At 43.8% G+C, this 19,569-nt stretch overlaps 1 protein-coding gene across 2 annotated transcripts in view; it reads right to left on the reverse strand.

Moving 5' to 3' along the window:
* The window catches only part of IARS1 (isoleucyl-tRNA synthetase 1), a 66,220-nt gene that overhangs the window by 16,167 nt on the left and 30,484 nt on the right, over nucleotides 1-19,569 (reverse strand). For both annotated transcript variants that reach the window (XM_014567955.2, XM_032477403.1), the window contains exons 17-29: nucleotides 18,213-18,299; nucleotides 16,475-16,558; nucleotides 15,220-15,364; nucleotides 13,483-13,603; nucleotides 10,114-10,205; nucleotides 9,241-9,318; nucleotides 8,227-8,348; nucleotides 7,713-7,815; nucleotides 7,414-7,497; nucleotides 5,322-5,496; nucleotides 2,943-3,055; nucleotides 1,228-1,323; nucleotides 244-420 (exon numbers count right to left, since the gene is read on the reverse strand). In XM_014567955.2, coding sequence (XP_014423441.2) covers nucleotides 244-420; nucleotides 1,228-1,323; nucleotides 2,943-3,055; nucleotides 5,322-5,496; nucleotides 7,414-7,497; nucleotides 7,713-7,815; nucleotides 8,227-8,348; nucleotides 9,241-9,318; nucleotides 10,114-10,205; nucleotides 13,483-13,603; nucleotides 15,220-15,364; nucleotides 16,475-16,558; nucleotides 18,213-18,299 — 1,477 coding nt within the window. The remainder of the gene's footprint in view (nucleotides 1-243; nucleotides 421-1,227; nucleotides 1,324-2,942; nucleotides 3,056-5,321; nucleotides 5,497-7,413; nucleotides 7,498-7,712; nucleotides 7,816-8,226; nucleotides 8,349-9,240; nucleotides 9,319-10,113; nucleotides 10,206-13,482; nucleotides 13,604-15,219; nucleotides 15,365-16,474; nucleotides 16,559-18,212; nucleotides 18,300-19,569) is intronic.

Genomic DNA, 19,569 nt, shown 5'->3' on the forward strand with positions numbered 1-19,569 from the left:
CGTGAATCCTGGTTATCTTCCCCAAGAGAACTCCCATGAGAACAGCTCTAATTTTCCTTCCTCTCTTCTGGACCGCATCTCTTTAATCCCTACTCACTACTGTCCAGAGTAATATCTCAGGACTAAGTACTATATTAATTGCTACTGGGAGACAGAATATCAAGATATGACTCCATAAACTTAACATAAAATCTAATCCTAAATCTCTTAATAGTTCAAAAGAAATCAGAACTCACAACTCACCTGCATTTTTTCTTGAATAAGGATTTTATCTGATGTAGGAACAGGATATGGTTTCAAAGGAGACTTTATGGTGGCAAATATGAACTCTGTGTGGCTTTTGATAACATTATTCAGATACTTTCCTTCAGAATTTGCTTTATAATAAACTGTTATTTCATCAGTTGGAACGAGATTGCACTGAAAGCACATAAAGAGAATTTAAAAGGGAAGCATATTTGTCAATCAAATCGTAGGTGACCGTTAAACTGGGCTGATGATCCCACACTGAGTCATTATGGAAGGGTCCAGCATCCTGATCAGTTCTCTGAAGAAAGGAGTGATCAAGCAAGAACTCACAAAGCTCTAAAGCAAGACAGAACTCACGAGCACTCTGCTGTCTGCTGGAGTGGCCGCCTCAGACCCTGAACTACAGGAATCAGACACCTGGCCTAAGGAGAACCTGGGGTAGAAGCTACCTGGCTCTCTCACCTGGTGGGGGCGGGCAACGGGCTCTGAGCACCTGCCCTGGCTCCCAGCTTCTGAGTGAGCAAGAACCACCCGACTGCCCAGATTCAACAGTCTCTCCCCCGAGCTAGATGCCCTTCTACAATGACTGCATCGCTGCCCTTTCTTAGAGACACCCAGTGTCATCTCTGATGACCTTCTGTGCCAGTCAGGAGGGCTATGTATCCAGAAGACAGTTGTGTGGAAGCCCTAAGGAACTGAAAAAGAAGGACAAGGAGCACAGGTTGGCTGAAAGCTGCTGATAAGAGAATCAAAAGAGCCACATCCAGCTTGGGAGTGAACAAGGAGGGGGTCAAAGGGGCCTACCTTTCCTGAAGGGTACAATCTGAATGGACCACAGATCAGTGACTCATTATCATCAATGAGTTACCACGGTTTATAATACCTGCCTCTCCTCTCTTCCTCAACAAACGAAAACCAAACAAAAAACCCAAAACAAAACCCCCAAACAGTAGCTTGTTCTTAATCTGACAAACTGACCTTTTTGCGGAGTTTCTGGATGCGATTGATGACTTCCCGAGCCATTCCTTCATCCACCATTGCCTGGTCAGGGGTGACGTCTAAGAGAACCAAAGCCTGTACAAACGAATGGTGCACACCGTGACAACCATGACAATCAAATATGGACTATCTGTTCTTTCAAACTCAGCAAAATGGTGTTAAAACTAAATTCTGAGAAGTCTATAATGCATCACTATATAGTCACACAACTGAGCCAAAGACATAAAATTAACGTCGTTTTTTAATAGTTTGGGGTCCTCTGTAAACAGCTGTTCCTTCATCTCAGGAGAAAGGTCCAGCTTTTCATTTTTCTTCTGTAGGGTGCAGCTTACAGGAGACGTTGGCTTTTAAGAGAGTCTCTTGTCTAACTCTGCTTTTTGCCTACCTAAAAAATAATACCAACTCTTCTAATAGGTAAAATCACCAATCATAAAGCTCTTACAGCAGCACAGCTTTTCACAACGGATTCACCAAAAACAGGCGGACTGAAGGCCTCAAAGCTGCCATCTCCTGTTTTCATTAACCATGACCCTTTTCATCCTTTGGTTTATTGGTGTGATTCAAGACACAGTTTCTACAATGGACCACAGTACTTTTTTCATTATGACTTAAATGGCCACCGTCTTGTCAAAGTGATCTACTTTTCTATCTCATCTGTCCTAAAGGTTGTCAGTGATGACATGGTAATAACGACAGTGACACTTCCATTACAGAGTGGAACATACTTGTAAATTAGGCACCATCCCATTTGTATTTTTGAGGACACTCCCATCAGAGAAGTTAACAAAACTTGTTCCACTTTGTGAAGGCAGAGAAGGTAGAATGGGAAATGGATGATGAGCCAGGGCAGGGCAGCCACGGCCCACGATGCATAATCTCATCAGGAAACTCAGAAGCATCACAAGACGTATTTCCTTAAACATGGACAGCTTCTTCTGGTCTCCCTCATATTGGCTGTAATCAGAAAGGACTGCACCCTCTCACTGTTTACAAACCTTCTCCCTGCCCTCAACTCCTTGTTCCCTAGCTTCCTCACCTCTGACTTCTCACCACTGTCTGCCCGCATGGAGTTCTGTCCACATCACACTGAAGCCCCTGTGTAAAGCCCAGGGGAGGCTGGCCTGCCTCATACTCCGTGTGTCCCCCTGTACGTGGCATATTAAGCACAGAGGGACTCCAGCAAGCCCCCCACCAACACACGGGAGATCTTAGAACCTGTCTGCCTGGAGGAGTCTGGTCAAGAGTGAAGACAGATGGTGTGATCCATCACAACAAAAAACGGAGACCCCAGAGTCCAAAAGGGGTGCTCTCTAACCACCTCCACTTCCACCCCAGACTTCAAATAGGAATCCTTCTCTGCACTTATCAGGTAAAATAGTAAGAACTGGCTTACTTTTCCGTCTCCATGACTGACTCACTCCTTGAAAGGGGAGATTATACCTTGTTTTTGTATGACCCAACATTTAGGACACTTAACAGGCGTAAGTCACAAAATATTTATGTATTCACTAAAGAAATGTATTATGTCAAGGAGTTATAATAGAGGAGTTTAGTAAGGCCAATTTAAAATAAATACGTGGTTTATTTTACCCTGAGACAAGCTACCGATATTGGTCAGCAGAGACCCAGGTGAAGTTTCTCCTCTTATGTTCTTACCTTTTGGTAAAGAAATGGTCTAGAGAACAGAAAAATACCTGCGCATCTGAGTGTGCTTCAAACTGTGTCGTTTCACCTGCAGCCTGATCAAAGGTGTACATGAGACGGATGTCTTCTTCGTGCAGTTCATGGCCTTCCACGACAATGGTCCCTAAGGGAGAAGCACTTGCCACGGTTACTGAATCCGCACCCCACTCCCCAAGCTGCCCTACTGCCAGCATACTGTGCAACTCTGTAATAAAAGCTTCATGTCATCAAGCTACAGAGGCTTTACGAGATCATGTCCTCCTGACTCATGTCATGGTTGTAGTCAAGGATGGGACAGACTTTCTTTAGGCTGCACCCTGCTGTCTTGAGGACAGTTAAATCACCACCAATGTCTACTGTTGTATGTAAACTTCCAGGTCCAAAGATGTGCCAGGAGGCAATGAATCCCTGCCATAAACACAGAGCAGCATGGCGTAATGAAGCAAGCAGTCTGCAGAGTCAAACTGGACTTGGTCCACCACTCATTGGTTGTAGGACCCTGGTGTTCTGCTATTTGCCGGCAGTGAGGGTGAAAAGAGGTAGACAGTGTGAAGTTCTGAGCATCATGCCTTCATGGCAGGCAGAATGTATAAACAGCTGAGGATGGCAATGCCCACCTTCAGGGAAGCCTAGTGTGGTCACCCACAAATGATCTTGGTCTGTGAGCAATGGACTGTCATTTTCACTTTATGTCACCGTATGCTGAAAACTATTTCGCATTCTGTCAATGCAGAACTGTCCATTCAGAAACTACGGTTTAGAAACTGTAGGCCTTCAGTTTCAAATAAGGCCTATTTCAGGAATTAGTAATAGTTTGGCTAACTGGTGAAACAACTTAAGATCTGTGACTTGAAGGCTGAACAAAGATTTTGTTAATTTAACAAAGCGAGTTAAATCAGTACTCATTCAACTTTTCGTTGCTGGCCCCTTATGTTTTATAAATTATAGCTAAAAATTTGGGGAATCTTGGGACATTTCCACAACTACTCATCGGATTTCTGAATCCTTAAAAATCTCTCCTCATGGCACTTCCATGCTTATGATTTTCAACTTCAGAGGGAGCCCTAACAATCAAACACATGGTGCCCCAGGAGAGCCGCAAGATGCCAGGTAGCCGTAATCAGACCCCGCATGATTCTAACCACGGCAGAGCTGAGAACTCCTGGGCCCCTGGGAAGGCTCCCTAGCGGAGATTTCCTTCAGCACACTCATCAAAGCTATGACTGTGTGCGTAAATCTTCAACGTCTGCCAGCACCACGAGGGTAAGGACAGTATCTGTCTTATTTAACTCTGTGTTTTACCAACCAAACAGAAGGGCTTTAAAAAACATTTGCTGCATGAGTGACTCCAGTCTTGCTCCATTCAGAGATCAAAATACGTATTCTAGATACTTTAGAGAAACTGTGATAAATTCTGACCCAGTTCTCCTTTGCAGGAAGCTCCAACCTCAGTGCTAAATCCCTTTATCTAAAAATACTTTTTAAGTCTTTTAAAATTTAAATTAATTTAAATTAAAATTATAACAAATTTTTTCTTTTGAATATCTTCTAGTCTTCATTCTGGCACCTCTAAAAGTCACCTTTTCTCCACAAGCAGCATCTGATGCAGTAACATTCTACACCACTGGCTGGTAATGAACCTCAGGGGGCTCTGCTCTCTCTCTTACTAGGGTAGATTTTCTAGGCCCACAATAGCATTTGTAGAATTCAATGATAACCTAAGGTCCACTATCTGAGTCAGTAATTTCTATCTGGGAATCTAGTCAAAAGGACTTAATTCCATAAAACATTTACATGTGAAAATATTCACTGAAGTATTATTTATACAATTCAAAAGAACGGAAACAACTTAAAAACACCAACAATAAAAGGCTAGTTAAAAACATTATCAGGTGTGCACAGGAAGGAACATTTCTGCAGCAGTTACTTAAATAGCATTTTAGAGACTAGTAACACACAGAAATGTTTATAATGTAAAGTGAAAATGCAAAATAAAAAAATAAATAAAAATAAAATAACGTACAATTTAAAAACATGAGTGAAAAGTGTGAAATTTAAAATTTCAGCATCATCTCTATTTCGTAAGGCCGTAATTGTATGTAACTATATACGTAACTGGAATGAAATAAACTGGACTCTTACTAGGACTCCAGCACCTAACACATCAAACACTGGAGAGTGGGCACTCAATCTATGTTAAATGGATGGGTGATGGGTTACGGGTCATTTTTATTCTCTTCTTTACTTTTTAATAAGTTATCAGAATTATTCATAATAAATACTTTTATTTAAGAAAAGGCTGTGACAGTAAAAGTCAAAGAGGAGCCTAAGTATGAGACACCCACCCAGCTGAGGCCGCGAAAGGTGCCCTCAGGGAAGCAGATACCCACCACTCTCCTGGAACCGCTCCAGCTCCTCACTGCTCAGCTGCTTGATGGACGTCATCACCATCTTGAAGGCTCCCTTCAGACGCTTCCCTAAGACCATGTGATCCGGTTCCGCCCTAAGGCGAATGCCATACTTGTTTTTATCTGTAGACAGCGTAACTTTCCGAACATTCAATTCCTATAGTTGGTAGACAAGATGAAATAAAAATGAAAGAAATGGAAACATGTCCACAAAAACTTGCACACACAGAGTCACAGCAACATTATTCATAGTAACCAAAAAGTGGGAACAGCCCAAATACCGATCAACTGTGAAGGGACCAAAAAATGTGGTATATCCATACAATGGACTATTATGTAGCAAGACAAAAGATCGAAGCACTCATACATGAATGACCCTTGGTGCTAAATCATAGAAATCAGACACAAAAGACCGTGTATTGTATGATTCCATTAACAGAAAATGTCCAGAGTAGGCATATCCAGAGACAGAAAACAGATTTGTGTTTGCCAGAGGATGGTAGGATCTTGAGGAGAAAATGACACATGAATGCTAATGGATACTGGGTTTCTTCTGGGGGTGACGGAAATGCTATAAAACTGGTGACAGCTGCACAACTCTATAAATAATACTAATAACCACTGAATTGTATGGGATGAGAAAAACCTTGTCCAGATTGATCAAGTAAGTTGAGCCTAACTCAACTAACAAGGACTCTAGAATCAGAAATATGAACTTCATGTCTTAGGGGTAACCTCTGCTCAAGCAATTTCAAAGCACCACCAAGTCAACTATCAATTAACCAGAAGAATCAGTTAACTATAACATTTCATGCCTCCATCATGCTAGTTAGCTACGGATTACTAACATAGCAGGAAACGGTGACCACACAGTACAAAATATAAAAATAAGATAATCAAGGAACAGTCAATTAAAGTCAATTAAAGCAAATTATCAGGAAATTTCTAGTTTTGCCACTATACACAACTATATTATTTGATCTCACAGTGATTAAGATATTCTATCCAAGTATATTCTATCTTTATCCATATCTTAAGCATTGATTACAGAATTTTAAACTCTTTAGTTATAAACTTTCAGTTTCAAAAGAGTTATAAATTCTTTAGTTTCTAATTTGTCTGGAATTCTCAAGCCAATTCAAAATCAAATATAGAAATTATTTTCTATGATAAAGATTTAAATATTACCTATTAAATAAAGATGAAATTAAAAATATATTTGTTTTTAAAACATCACAGAATAAAGCCTTTTTGGGAGGACAACTAACATGACAGTTTAAACTTCTGACTCCACTTTTAGGAACCTATTCGACATCCATACTCTGATCTCTACGCACACGTGCGCACACACACCTGTTTCGTTTGTAATCAGAAATCTAAATTTCCAACAACAGGAGAGTAGTTAAATAATTACGATGCAGCCAGAAAGTGAATGCTATGCAGCTATTAAAAAGAATAGAAGAGATTTCTATGTTTTGACACGGGATACTGTTTAAGAAATACTACAAAGAGAAAAAATAAGTTAAAAACTACACAATCTTCACTATTCACAAATAAAGCCAGTGGTGTGTGTACATGTATGTACAGCTGTGTGTGGGAACAACCCAGCCGGAGACGCCCTACCAAACACCCCTACGAGGGGGTGACGAGACTCCAGGGAGCGGCTGGGGCGAGAAGAGACTCACCTTGTACTTTTGCCGGTGCCTGAAATGTTTACAACCAGTGTGTGTTGACTTGTTATTTGTATAATTTGAAGAAACAAAATTTTTTTGTTGTTAATTGTCAAAAAGTACTTTGGGAAAGATTAGTGGATAAAGGGATAAATGACCCCATGAAGATGAAAAATCATGGATCTTGAAATCATTGTTAAAGAATTATAATTACACTGTAAAAACTTACGATCGTTCTAAGCAAAGCGTAAATTTCATGGATGGTAAAATTTATGTATATATTGATACACAGAAGGAAAAAGACAAATTATACACTCAAAGTTGGAAGAACACTAATCAAAATAGTGCATTTTCTTTCCTAAGGAAAGAAGTCTGGACCAAATCACACAAATCAACTGTCTTACCTCAATGATATACTTCTCCAGAGACTTAATTTCATTAAGAGCTTCCGGGTCCTGATGGATAACTACAATTTCTTTCAAAGGATACTGGAAGGAAAAGGGAAGGGAAAGTTCACTAAGCAGCCAGTCCGCTAAACTGCAATCTCAAACTCTAGACTAAACTGGCTTAACTAGCACTGTCATTCACACCCTTACTGCAGAAAAGAAATTTATGCCATTAAGGGAAGCTCTTTATAATAAAATACTCCAAACACATAATTGTTTAGGTCTGTGCAATGTAAAATAGAAATAAAACCTCAAACCTTTATCGGAATAGTTTTGCGGTCTCGAATCACTCGCCCAAGTTCAATCACAGACTGCATTCTAGACACTGCACTCTCGGTTTTCTTGTCAATCAGCTCCTCTCTGATTGGTAGAGGTAGGGAAGTGAGAGATTAGATTTAAAAGGAGAAAAATCCCAAAGAATAGGCATGCTTAAATGAGGAAGAGGGACAGGCTAGGCTTCCCAGGGAGGAGGGAGGCACGTGCCTGCCTTGGGGGCACACGGTGAGAAGCAGGCAGCAAGCTTCAGCCTGCTGCTTAGTGCCCGGCAGCTCCCCAAGGCGACCCCAGCAGGCCTACGCACAGCCCACCTGGCATAGCTCGACAGGGGATTCCGCACTGAGCATCCCTCCCACCCACTCTGGAGCCCAAGCAGCAGCTCAGGAGGGAGGCAGGGCAGGGCTGCGGCAGGGAGCTGGGGCCCCCACGTCAGTGCGCCTCTGGCAGCTCTCCCTCCCGGGGCCCCGACGAGGCTCACGTGTGTCTGATTCTTACCTAACAGGGGGCAGCATGAGGTAGTGGATACTCAATGTGTCCTTGTCCCGGACAGAAACAGGGTCAATCAGCAGCTTTAGATTCTGGTACATCAATTCAGTAAGAAAAGGGGTATAGGGGGCCTGTATAAGGAAAGAAGACACCAGTTATTCACATGCAGCCATCATTGACTGATTTCAGAGTGAAAACTAGTAACTAAACATTTTAGAGAAATGACAAAGGAATATGCACAGAAGTGGACATGAGGTTACTAAACACACCCTATGAAAAAGGAACGACCTAATTTTTAACTTGGTGAGATGAACACCCATGAATCATGGGACCAGGACTACAGCCGAGGCGCTCAAAACACCCTGGAGGATGCCCGTAATACAGACAGGAGCCACTGACTGCGCCCGTCACGTTAGTACACAGAGGGACGAACGTTCCTAAACCTCACAAACGTCGTCCGTGCACTGGGAGACACCACCCGTTTCACAGGATGAAGGAGAATGAAGTCAGACATGAGGCACCAGGTCCAGAACCTGGCACGAAGCAGGTTCTCATTCCATGTATGTTTAGGGAACAAATAGAAGGCTTACAACATTCAACTAGAGTGGCAGAAATAAGATACAGGAAAATAAAACTGGAATTTTTACTTGTGTGTCATTTAATTAATATCTCAATTAACTGAAAGTTTAGGAACTTTCCTGCGCTCACAGGCAGCTACAGGAATCCACACTAAGGTGAGGGATGCAGCTCTTGAGTCTAGGTGCAGAGACCCTGGCCGGAAATGTACAGCCAGGGGTGAAAAGAAAGAATCCAGCTTTTAAAACTAACGCGTTTCAGCCCTTACTTGAACATACAAGCTAACAAGATTTCGGAAAAGAAACTGGAGATTAAAGGTGTTTTAGAACTTGTATTTCTTTTTCTGGTGGAATGAATACAGAATAGATACGGATGGAGGACACTGCAGAAACGGGGTACCACGAGCAGCGCACAGGGCTAGTTTTAGAACAGGACCGCGCATCTTACCATAAGTCTGCACAGAGAGAGCAGAACACTAAACAAGGTTTCCAGGGCCAGAACACAATCCTCTACCCCATTTTCACCCTAGTGAATAAAAAAGAAACACACACCAAACTGTTAAAACCAAATAATTCAGTGTAGGGAAAAACATAAACAAAGATTAAAAAAAAAACAGGAAAACTCAACCATGATTAAGGTACCCAGAGATAACTACTACAAACATTTTAGTGTGTGTCTTTCTAGATACATGTGTACATACATGTGCATGTTGTGTGTAATGTATTTGAACAAAAACAAAGTTACTGCTTTGTTACGGGATTTTATTATGGACACATCTGAAGGCAGGACTGACTGGCAACGGGTATCTCCATCTCGCCTGTGATCTGAGCATCCCTCACTCCCTGTGTTTTTTACCACTGTTGTTTATGCACAGCTTAAGCCAGGGGACAGAACCCAAGCTTCACTCACCCTAAGTCTTCAACAGGCTTAAGGAAGAGTCTAGTCAATTTACAACTGTCCCTCTAGAGGGAGAAGTGAGGAGAGGGGCCCCTCGTGAGATCACAGCTGTAGCTAACCACATTTGCAAAATATGTCTGAATTTAGTCTGGGTTTTAAGACACCTGCTCAGTATAGTTCTGTTTGGCCTGAGACTTTCCCTCCCATGTGAATGTCCATAATTATGATTTTAAAATATGCATGATGACTTTTAAACTTACGGGTCCCCCATCCAGTTAATATACAATGAAAAAGGAGAAAGATAGCTTTAAAAAGTGAGAGCGTTTGAAAACACTCTTTCTTTTCCTTTTGGTTGTTCTCATTTTCCCTCAACTCTCACACTTCCTCTACTTTCTGCTCCTCCTAACAGCAGCTTACACTTACCTTTAATCGCCTGCGGTTCATCCTGACATACCAGTTAGTCAGAACATCCACAAACTTGACCAGGCGAGGAACCACGGTATAGAGCCTGTAAGCTGAGAGTACGATAATCAATCAGGCGGCAAGAACGTATTAGCAGGGTGCTTAGGAGACATCTGGGTACAAGAAGGAGCAAGCAGGCCCCTGCCATCATCCAAGGGCCGCCACACCTGCTAAGCAGACAGGAGGTACCAAAGTGAAGCAGTAACAGTAACTCATTCACTGAGGACGTACTACGTGGCTGTCAAGGTGCCTAGGGGTGCATACAAACCCTGCTGTAAGCTACATACAAACTCCCATGTCAGTGAGAAAACCGGAAACCCCACCTGCATGGCTGAGAGGCCGAGGCTGCCTGCCACAGAACTCCACGAGGCACCATTTATCTGGAACCGTGCAAGTTGGCAGGACCACGAAAGCCTGACTTCCTTCCACTCTGCTACCTTGACCTCAACTAACAGACACATAAAAAGCTCTAATTAGATGCTAAGAGGCATAGCATAGATCAGGGCTTCTCAACCAGAGCAAATTTGTCCTGCAGGAGACATTGACGATGTCTAGAGAGATACGCTGGTTATCAAAACTGGGGAGGTGGGCGCTCCTGGCATCTGGTGGGAGGACTCCAGGAATGCTGCTCAACAGCCTACCATGCACAGCCCAGCCCCCACCGCAGAAAACCACCCAGCCCAAACTGTCAGCAGTGCTGCCACTGAGGAACTCAGGCGCGGGCTGTGAACAAAACAGAACACAATTTCTAAACGTTTAAATAGCCAAGGAAAGAAAGCAAAAGTATGCAGCAGAAGGAGAGACTCTTTGTAATAGAAAAGAACAAATCTGACTCCATATTAGATCTGTTTCTTTGGCTTTAACCCTGTGCCCTGTTTTCCAGGCTCAGTCTTGCTGGCTCTGCACCTTTTGTGAAGCAATGTTGCCTTTAGCCTGAAATAGACAGGAGAGCCTATTCTCAGGGCTCTGACCTTTAAGGATGTTACCACTTTTGCACTTACATAAAGATAACAAGTTGCAGAATGGAAAATAACATTGGTTTTGTTGGAGGTTCACAGGGGCACCATGATCTGCCCCACTCACAGCTGCAAGAACAAATGACTCCAAGAACAAAGAATTCCTGCACCAAGAAGTTTGCAGCAACTGACCACACCCCCCCCCCTTTTTTTAGGCATAAAAGGAACGTGAATTCTGACTTGAGTAGGATGGTTCTCCAGGGCATTAGTCTGCTGTCCTCTCAGTCTGCTGGCTTTCTGAATAAAGTTGCTATTCCTTGCCCCAGCACCTCGTCTCTTGATTTATTGGCTTGTGCGGCGAGCAGAACGAGTTTGGCACTCGGTAACACCTTGAAGAATTAGAAAAATCTGAAGGCTCCCCCGAGGAACTCACAGGGCAAGCAGGAACTTAAAGGTGTCTAGCCAACCTTGTTTGAGGCAAAGACTTATTTTAAGGATTTTCCCATTCACCCCCCCCCCTTTAACTGATAACTGTTACATAAAAACAAACACCAAAGACAAGGAGAGTAAGACCAAAATATAAACAAATCCGATGTGTGTTAGTGAAGAGTTCAGTGACTGTTAATGAGGCTCCTGGTCTAAGAGAACACAGTCAGAGTTGCCAAGGGCAGAGCTGCTCTCTGCTGAAGCTCAGTTCACAAAGGCCAGAAGTAGGGGGTTGGTGCACCAAGCCCTAGGCATTTGCTGGTCACACATTTCTAGAGAGGCAATTTCTGTGACCAGAGGCCTATTCTGCAAAGAAAGAGGCCTCTCTAAGTTATCTCTAGGGTTCACTATACTTCTCGCCTTCTAGGAAGACAGTTTCCTGTGTTCAAGTTTCAACTCTTAGAAAGTAAGATCACTAATAGTAACTGCAGACTCTCCAAGGATGCTGCCTCTTCAGTCCTCAGGACTGTGTTGATGGGGAGACGAGGGCACGAAGCTGACGAGTTGGTGGAGTGGGAAATGCCCTGGGCAGTCTGGGTCTGAAGCCCATCTCACTGGCTCAGGGGGCATTGCCTGGCCTCTCGCACCTGGCCCTTACTCCTAGGCTGTGTGTGCAACTGCTGCCAAAACTCTGGTCCTCGGGCCGACCAGGCCCCAGCCAGGGTGTACGTGCTCAGGAGACCACAGCAGCTGCTGCTGAAAGATGGCAAGGGTCCTGGGGCAACAACCCTCACTATTTCCCACTCATTCACATCACTCAGGAGGGAAAAGTGGACACAGTGATGAGCAGGTGTCCCAGGGAGTGTGGTGAGATCCCAGCACAGAAGTCTGCCTCATACGCTCATTTCCATCCTCACTTATGGCATGTGTCCAACAGCTCGACAGTCATGTGATCCTTATTACGTATGTTTAATAGGGTGGGTGTAGTCCTTCAGGATTCAGATTTCCTGGACTAACCATCCCAAGTGCAAAGGCACCAACTATTCCACGAAGAGCTATGTACCAACTGAGGAACAGCAGAGCCCTGCAGGGACCACAGGGAAGCTCTGGCCCCTCAGGTCCACTGGAGTGCTGTGTCTGAACAGCAGACCTAGGGGAGGCTGGTGTATGTCACCAAGGTACACAAGGGAAGCCATCTTTCCTCTTCTGCCCTACTTCATCAGACCCATCTCAGGTATCCTGGTTAACAGTTTCTGGAATTCCTTACCTTGATTTATGGTTGTTTTGTCTTCAACCTCAAGGAAACCAACATAACCTACTTTTCTAACCTTCGTCTAAAACCAAATTCGCTGTTGTTAGGTAACAGAAATGTGGGGAAATGTCAATTTCATTATTGCTTTTCTGTATGCCCCAATTTTTCCAGACTGAACAGGGACTATTTATTTAACAAAACAGACATAAAGATGAATTAAAAACACATCAATAACAAACACTGCATACTGAGTACCTGTGATCGGCTGGCTACTTTACGTACATGATTTCTATCTGAGTCTTATAATAACCATACCAGGCATTTTTCGGAGAAAGAAATTGAGGCTCACAGACTTTAAGCAACGTCTCCCTCAGAGAACCAGCTGGTGAAGGTGGGTTCTGAACTCACAGGCATCCACTATTGAAGCCTATGATGCCATGGACCCACGTGGTGTCTGTGGAGGGGTGAGGCCGCTGGACACCCCCAAGACAATCCCCTAAGCCTTGGAACAACACATTTCTACAACTAATGAGCCTTAAAATTATATCTGAGAGGTTAAAAGACACATTTATCTACTGTTCTGTATCTCTTAAAATTTCCTCTATGTTTATAAAGAAAAATAATTAAATATCAAAATGGCAATTATAAAGACAAGAGTCCTTTTACTCCTGGGAGGAAGGCCCAAGAGAGACATACCTGCCATTTCAGTCTCAAAGAACCCAACAAGTGACTGCATAAAGGACAGGATCCACCGGTCTGTGATGTTGGCACTTTCTTTAACCATGTTCTCTTTGTAAAGGAACTCCATTTCTTCCTCCTAGGAAGTAATAATTATTGGAACATTTTGCATGCTTGGGGGAAACTACTGCAGAGAAATGAATTCTTTAAATTACTTAAACTGAAAGAAGTAGCCAAACAAGCAAAACAAAGCTGAAAAAACTACCACACAAACCCAGACCTGCTTGGCAGTCTAAATTTCTGATTTTTAGCCATGTTTTCTAAATAAGATGTAAACTTAGAACATGAAGTCCTCAATTAATGAGTTATGTTTTTGAGTGAACTAAAGAGAATTTAGGTAAAAATGATTTCTATGCCACAAACAGTAATTATGAATTAAGAAATATTTCAACATCTTGTTAAGTATAGTGTTTAGTTAATTACTTTAAACCTGAGGAAGGAAGGACAGTAAAACTGGCTAGGACTGGACAACTGTTTATAAATTGAAAATGAATACTAGGAATTAATGTCTTTGATTATTCAACTTACCTAGAATGCTCTATTCCACCCCTTCTTTTTCCTTTGCAAAATCCTCCTTGTTCCTGAAGGCCCACTTCCCATATCTCTACTCAAGTGCACCACCACCAGGCTGGCAGGGAAAAGACCACACTGACTCCAGCCCTGATTTAGGCACCTGATGGTGGAGCCTGCATCTTGCTGCCATGCCCAGATGAGCCCCAGCTATGAGTGGTTCGGCCCAGCCTGTGTTCCTGGGCCCCACACCAGCAGAGGTCCTGCAAAGCAGACCCAGTTTAAAGACTGCTGGCCTGAGAGGTGGTGGGATCAAAAGGACGGGATCAACATTAGGGGCCTGGGGAAGATGCCTGCTCTTCTTGGGAGGGGTCATTAGCAGACGGAGAGGAGCCAGAGGCAGCAGGAAGCGAGGGACCAGCCTGCTGCAATGGGATGCTCAAAGCTCAGCTCTCCAACTAGTTTCTTAGGAAGGAATAATATCACATATTTAGTCAAAAGTAATTTTGTAAGAAAATCTACTGTAAGGTGCTAGAGATAAAAAGATGAGTGGTACCTGGGCCCTGACCCCAGATGGAGTCCAGAGAGCACAAACAGGCATATGTGCAGTGAAGCCTGCTGGCTTGAGAGCGGTCAGTGGGGGCAGGGGAAGCAGCTTCTCAGATGTCTCCCAGGCCAGCAAGAAACTGCTCTGAGGCACTTGCACATACGTCACAATCGCTATTTTTTTATCCCAACAACCCAGTGAGAAGTTCAGAGTCTCAGCCCAAATGCACTCATCAAGCGGCCTTCCCTGATCACCCAACTGCAGCATCCTAGGCACTTACTCTCTGATAGCAGCTGATGCTTCACTGGTTCCCCTATCACCAAGTCCCCAGCACCAAATCTGGCTGGTCAAATGAATATCCAGGGCAACTCTTCTTCAACAGGCAAGGCTTCTGTGTCCCGCACAGGTGAGCATCCGCCCAGGTGAAGCTCCAGCTCTGCGCTCCTAGCCCAGCGTGGACCCCAACACCTGTGCGTCTTCATCTACGGCCCCCCCAGTGGCTGAGCCCCGACCCACAGGGCCCACTCTGCTGAGTCTCCCACGGAACACCACCTCACAGCTCACCCCTGAATGTCTTGCACGAACCCAGCTCCCCCACCCCCGGGGCAGACCCCACCCCACAGCACTGCAACCCTCACCTTCTGTAGCCGCAGGACGTTCTGGATGAAGAAGCGATAGGCGTTGTACCAAGGGAGCAGGACATCCTTCAGGACATCTCGGACACCCTCTTCCTTAAAGCGGAGGTTTTCTGCTCTCACCACAGGGGAGTTAATCAGATATAATCTGGAAGAGGAGAAAATTACACCCAAGAGGAATGCAGACAGTAAAGCAAATATTGCTTGACAAGTTGACAGGGCAACACCAATCAGCACTTTTTCTGCAGAAGTGGGGAATTATACTCTTCTAACAGTCGATTTAAAACTGACAACGCTCTTACTTTGTGTAAGAGACCTAGCAAATTATAAGGGGAAGATGCAACTGCACACCAAAATGTGGCACTGGACCAGCCTAGAAGCGTGCCCTTGTGCTGGATGGACCCTGTGCTGGTCCATCTTGGCACAGGCCTTGGGCAGTACAGTGGCACCAGGACAAAGCAGCCTGGCTCTCCTCGCAGGACACCATGTGCAGGTACCAGAGACTCACTAGAAACAGCCACAGGTGTTCTGCCAGCACAGAGGGGACGTGGAGCAGAGGCCAGGGATGCTGCTAAACATCCCATAGGACAGCCCTCAACACAAAGAATTATCAGTCCCAAGTTGTCAGGTACACCAAGCTGAGTCTAACAGATAACGGGGGGTTGTAGGACATGCCACTAACTGCTCCTGGGCAACATGGAGACCATGAACATGCTTGGCCACACACCCCTGGGTGTCGGTCTCTGCGTTCATAATAGGAGGATGCTGAACAAGACCTCTGTTGCTCCTTTTAACCTGAGCATTCAGTGTTCATGACAATGACTATTTCAAGCAGTGGCTCATATTTCTCTAAAAACTTTTCAATATTACTTTTTTATTTGCTCTAGCACAAATAGACCATATATGGCTATTTTCAGAGTAAGTGCAAAATTGAAATAAATGAGGTAAGAGAATTCTAACACCAGTAAGACAGGGAGGGAGAGGCAGGGGCACCAGCAAGTAGCCTGGGAGTGCCTGTGTTACTCAGTAAAATCCAACACAGGTCCTCATCCTCTGAAAGACCTCTAGATTTAGAGATTTAGAAAACCACCTTCAGGTTTAAAGTCAACACCACACCAACCAGTAATTCTCCATATGACAGAGATACGTTTTTAAAAAAGTGAATCATAAACCAAATCTAAGGAACATGATTAATAGAATGTGAGATGCTTACATAAGAAATGACAAATACTGCACAAGGCAGAGCAGTGGTTTGTACCTGAGGGCATCGGCACCGTATTTATGGATGATTGAAAGTGGGTCTGGGTAATTCTTTTTTCGTTTGCTCATTTTTTGGCCATCACTTGAAAAACAAAAGGGAGATGCCAATTAAATAAGTCAACTATCACAGCTCATCTTTATATATGTTTATAGATTATCTATAAGTTGGAATACATAAGTGCAAATGGGACACAAACCATTATTAAGGCACAACAGTAAGGCTTGTTTTGTTAACGCTGTTTAAGCTTCTTTTTGAATACTGTAGTGAGTCAGTGGAGAAGCTGCAGGATAAATGGCAGCAGGAAGACGCCTGAGGGTAACAGTTAAACACACAGCCAAGGCATTTATCCCAGAGAAATGAAAACTCATATTCACACAAAACATATAAAGTTCACAGCTTTATTCTTAGTAAACACTGGAAACAACCCCAATGTGTTTCAGCCGGTGAAAGGTCAAACTGTGGGTGACCATGGAACACTGCTCAGCAATGAGAAGGGACTATGGACACATACAACCCCCTGAGGGATCTCCAGGGAATTACACTGAGCAAAAAATAAAAGCCAATCACAAAAGGTTATATATGGTATGAATTCATTTCTACACTTGAAATGATGAAATCCCAGAGATGGGGAATAGATCAGTGGTTGCAGGGTGGGGATTAGGGTGGAAGGCCGGAAGGCCAGTTGGGGTGTGTGTGTGTGTGTGTGTGCGTGCGCATGCTGGGGGATGCAGGAACCTACATGTGAGATAATTTTGCGTGCAACTAAATATACACAGTAAATGAGCAGAACTGGTGAAATCTGAGTAGGATTGGTGGATTGTATTAACATCCTGCTTGTGACAACGTGCTATAGTTTCCAAAAATGTGACCACTGGAGGAAACCAGGTAGAGCACATGAGGGGTCTCTAGTAATTTTTACAACTACAATTCAGTAAGATTTTCAACTAAAAAGAAAAAAGCACAGACTGTCTAGCCAGACTGCCTGAGTACAGAACCTGAATTTATCACTCATTTGTCGTGTGACCTTGATTTTTCTGTACCTCAAATTCCTCAAATGTCAAAATAGACAACTAAAGGGCCCATCTCAGACAGCTCTGGGGATTAAATGAGCAAAGATGTGTGAATGCTCGAAACAGGGCCTGGCACGGTGCTGGGCATCATCCCCCACCTCAAACGGCATGTCAGGCAGGCTGTTTATACATAAAGACTTCATTTCCTTATTTTCACTTGTTTGAGCTTTTAGTAACAAGAGGCAATAGAAGCAAAGGAAAAAATAAGACTCCTCTATAATGAACCTCTAGAACTAACAGCTTCCTCGATATTGAAAAGAGGACAGCAGAAATCTACATTAAAGGACCATGTATGGATTACTAAGAGCTGTAAGCAAAAGCACTTCATAAAATTCTAAATGAAAAATGGTATTTTATCACGAGTAGTATAATGGGACACACGCCCTCCCCGCAGTCCTCCATCAGGCTTAGCCCTCAACTCAGCCCTTCCAAGACGGAGGGATGTGCAGAGACAGAACGTGACAGGTGGAGTGCACAAGACAGAAGCTGGATGAGAAGGGAGAGCAGGAAAAAGTGAAAAAGCAAAAAGGGGAGAAAAAGAATAGGAACAGAGCTGGGGCATTCCTAAATTCCTCTATCCACAAATGGCTGGCTCCAACCACAACATGCTGTAAGAACAAAGATCAGGAACTAGAACCCATCATGACACAGAGGGGTGCACTTGCCTTGCCAGGACGAGCCCGTTCACGATCACGTTTTTGAATGGCGGCCGTCCAAAGAGAGCTGTGGCCAGTACCAGCAGGGTGTAAAACCTGGAAAAAATCCCACAAAGAAATGGTTCAATAAAGAAGCGGAGTCCAAGCACAGGAAAGAAAACTGTGCTCATTCATTTGACTGAATTTCTATTTTAGGTGAGTTACACTTCTTGATGATCACTTAAAGCAATGGGTCTTAATCCTGGTGATACATTAGAATCATCTGGGGGGGGGGGGGCCTGGAAAACTAGGCACGGGGCCCACTGCAGATCATACTAGAATTTCACACTAGAAAAAAATAAAGTGCGTTTTATTTAAAGCAAATAAAGCCCTGGAGTGCTGGGGACAGTGCTACCACCCTCCTCGAGGGGCTAGTCGGACAGCCACACGGCAGAGCAAGGCAGCGCTGGGTGGCCTCTCAGGACCTCCCAGAAACGCCAGGCTGAAAATCCAGAGGTGTGTGTTGCCTTTAGCACAAGGTCATGTGGGACGGTCTGATGACAAGAGGCACTCTCATTCAAAAGTCAAAAGGTAGACTACAGGTACACAGAAAACGTCCTCATTCTATCAGGTCTCATGTACGTTGTCTATTTGCTACCTAGCTTGTTCCCTAAAAGAACTCTATCACATCCCTGGAAGCTGTCCCCACAAGTGATGAACTTGTGTCATCTCAGAACTGATTCTGCACACCAAGAACATCACCAGACATGACTGGTAAAGATGGAGATCGGACCCCTTGCCTATTATGAATACCTGACAAAACACCCCTTCCTCTGAAGGCAGCTCAGGACCCTGGTTCTTATGAGAGGCAGCCCACGTCTGCCAGAGGGGATGGAGGCAGTGTGCACATGCGGACCCACATGAGGGCCTTTAAAAGCTGCCAGACACTGCAACTCCTCAGAGAAACAACTCACTGGGAAGCCATCTGGTCCCCGCTAGGAACAGGAATTTATGTGTGGTAGCTGTTTCTGTAAGTATATGGACTGGAAGCTGAAAACAGCACATTCCAGAATATTAAAGCTGGAATTCCTTCTACACTCCTGCAGAAACATTTCTAATGAATGTATAATTAGAACCAAGCTCATCCATGAAGGAAAGGTAACGCCTCTTTTTTTAATTAAGAGGATGAGGGTACTGCTTTAGATAAGGCATCAGATAAAACCAATGTCAAAATCCTTGCCGTCATGGTTTTTTTTTTTTTAATTTTAAATCTGGATGTTTTAGAATGTTAATTTATGAGGCTGGTCCTAACATCTGAGTACATTCTCAACCATCCCTCAAATCTGTAGAACCCAACACCATTATCTTGTATATAAATACTCATTCA

Source organism: Camelus ferus, chromosome 4 (assembly GCF_009834535.1).
Source record: "Camelus ferus isolate YT-003-E chromosome 4, BCGSAC_Cfer_1.0, whole genome shotgun sequence".
Classification (NCBI taxonomy): domain Eukaryota; kingdom Metazoa; phylum Chordata; class Mammalia; order Artiodactyla; family Camelidae; genus Camelus; species Camelus ferus.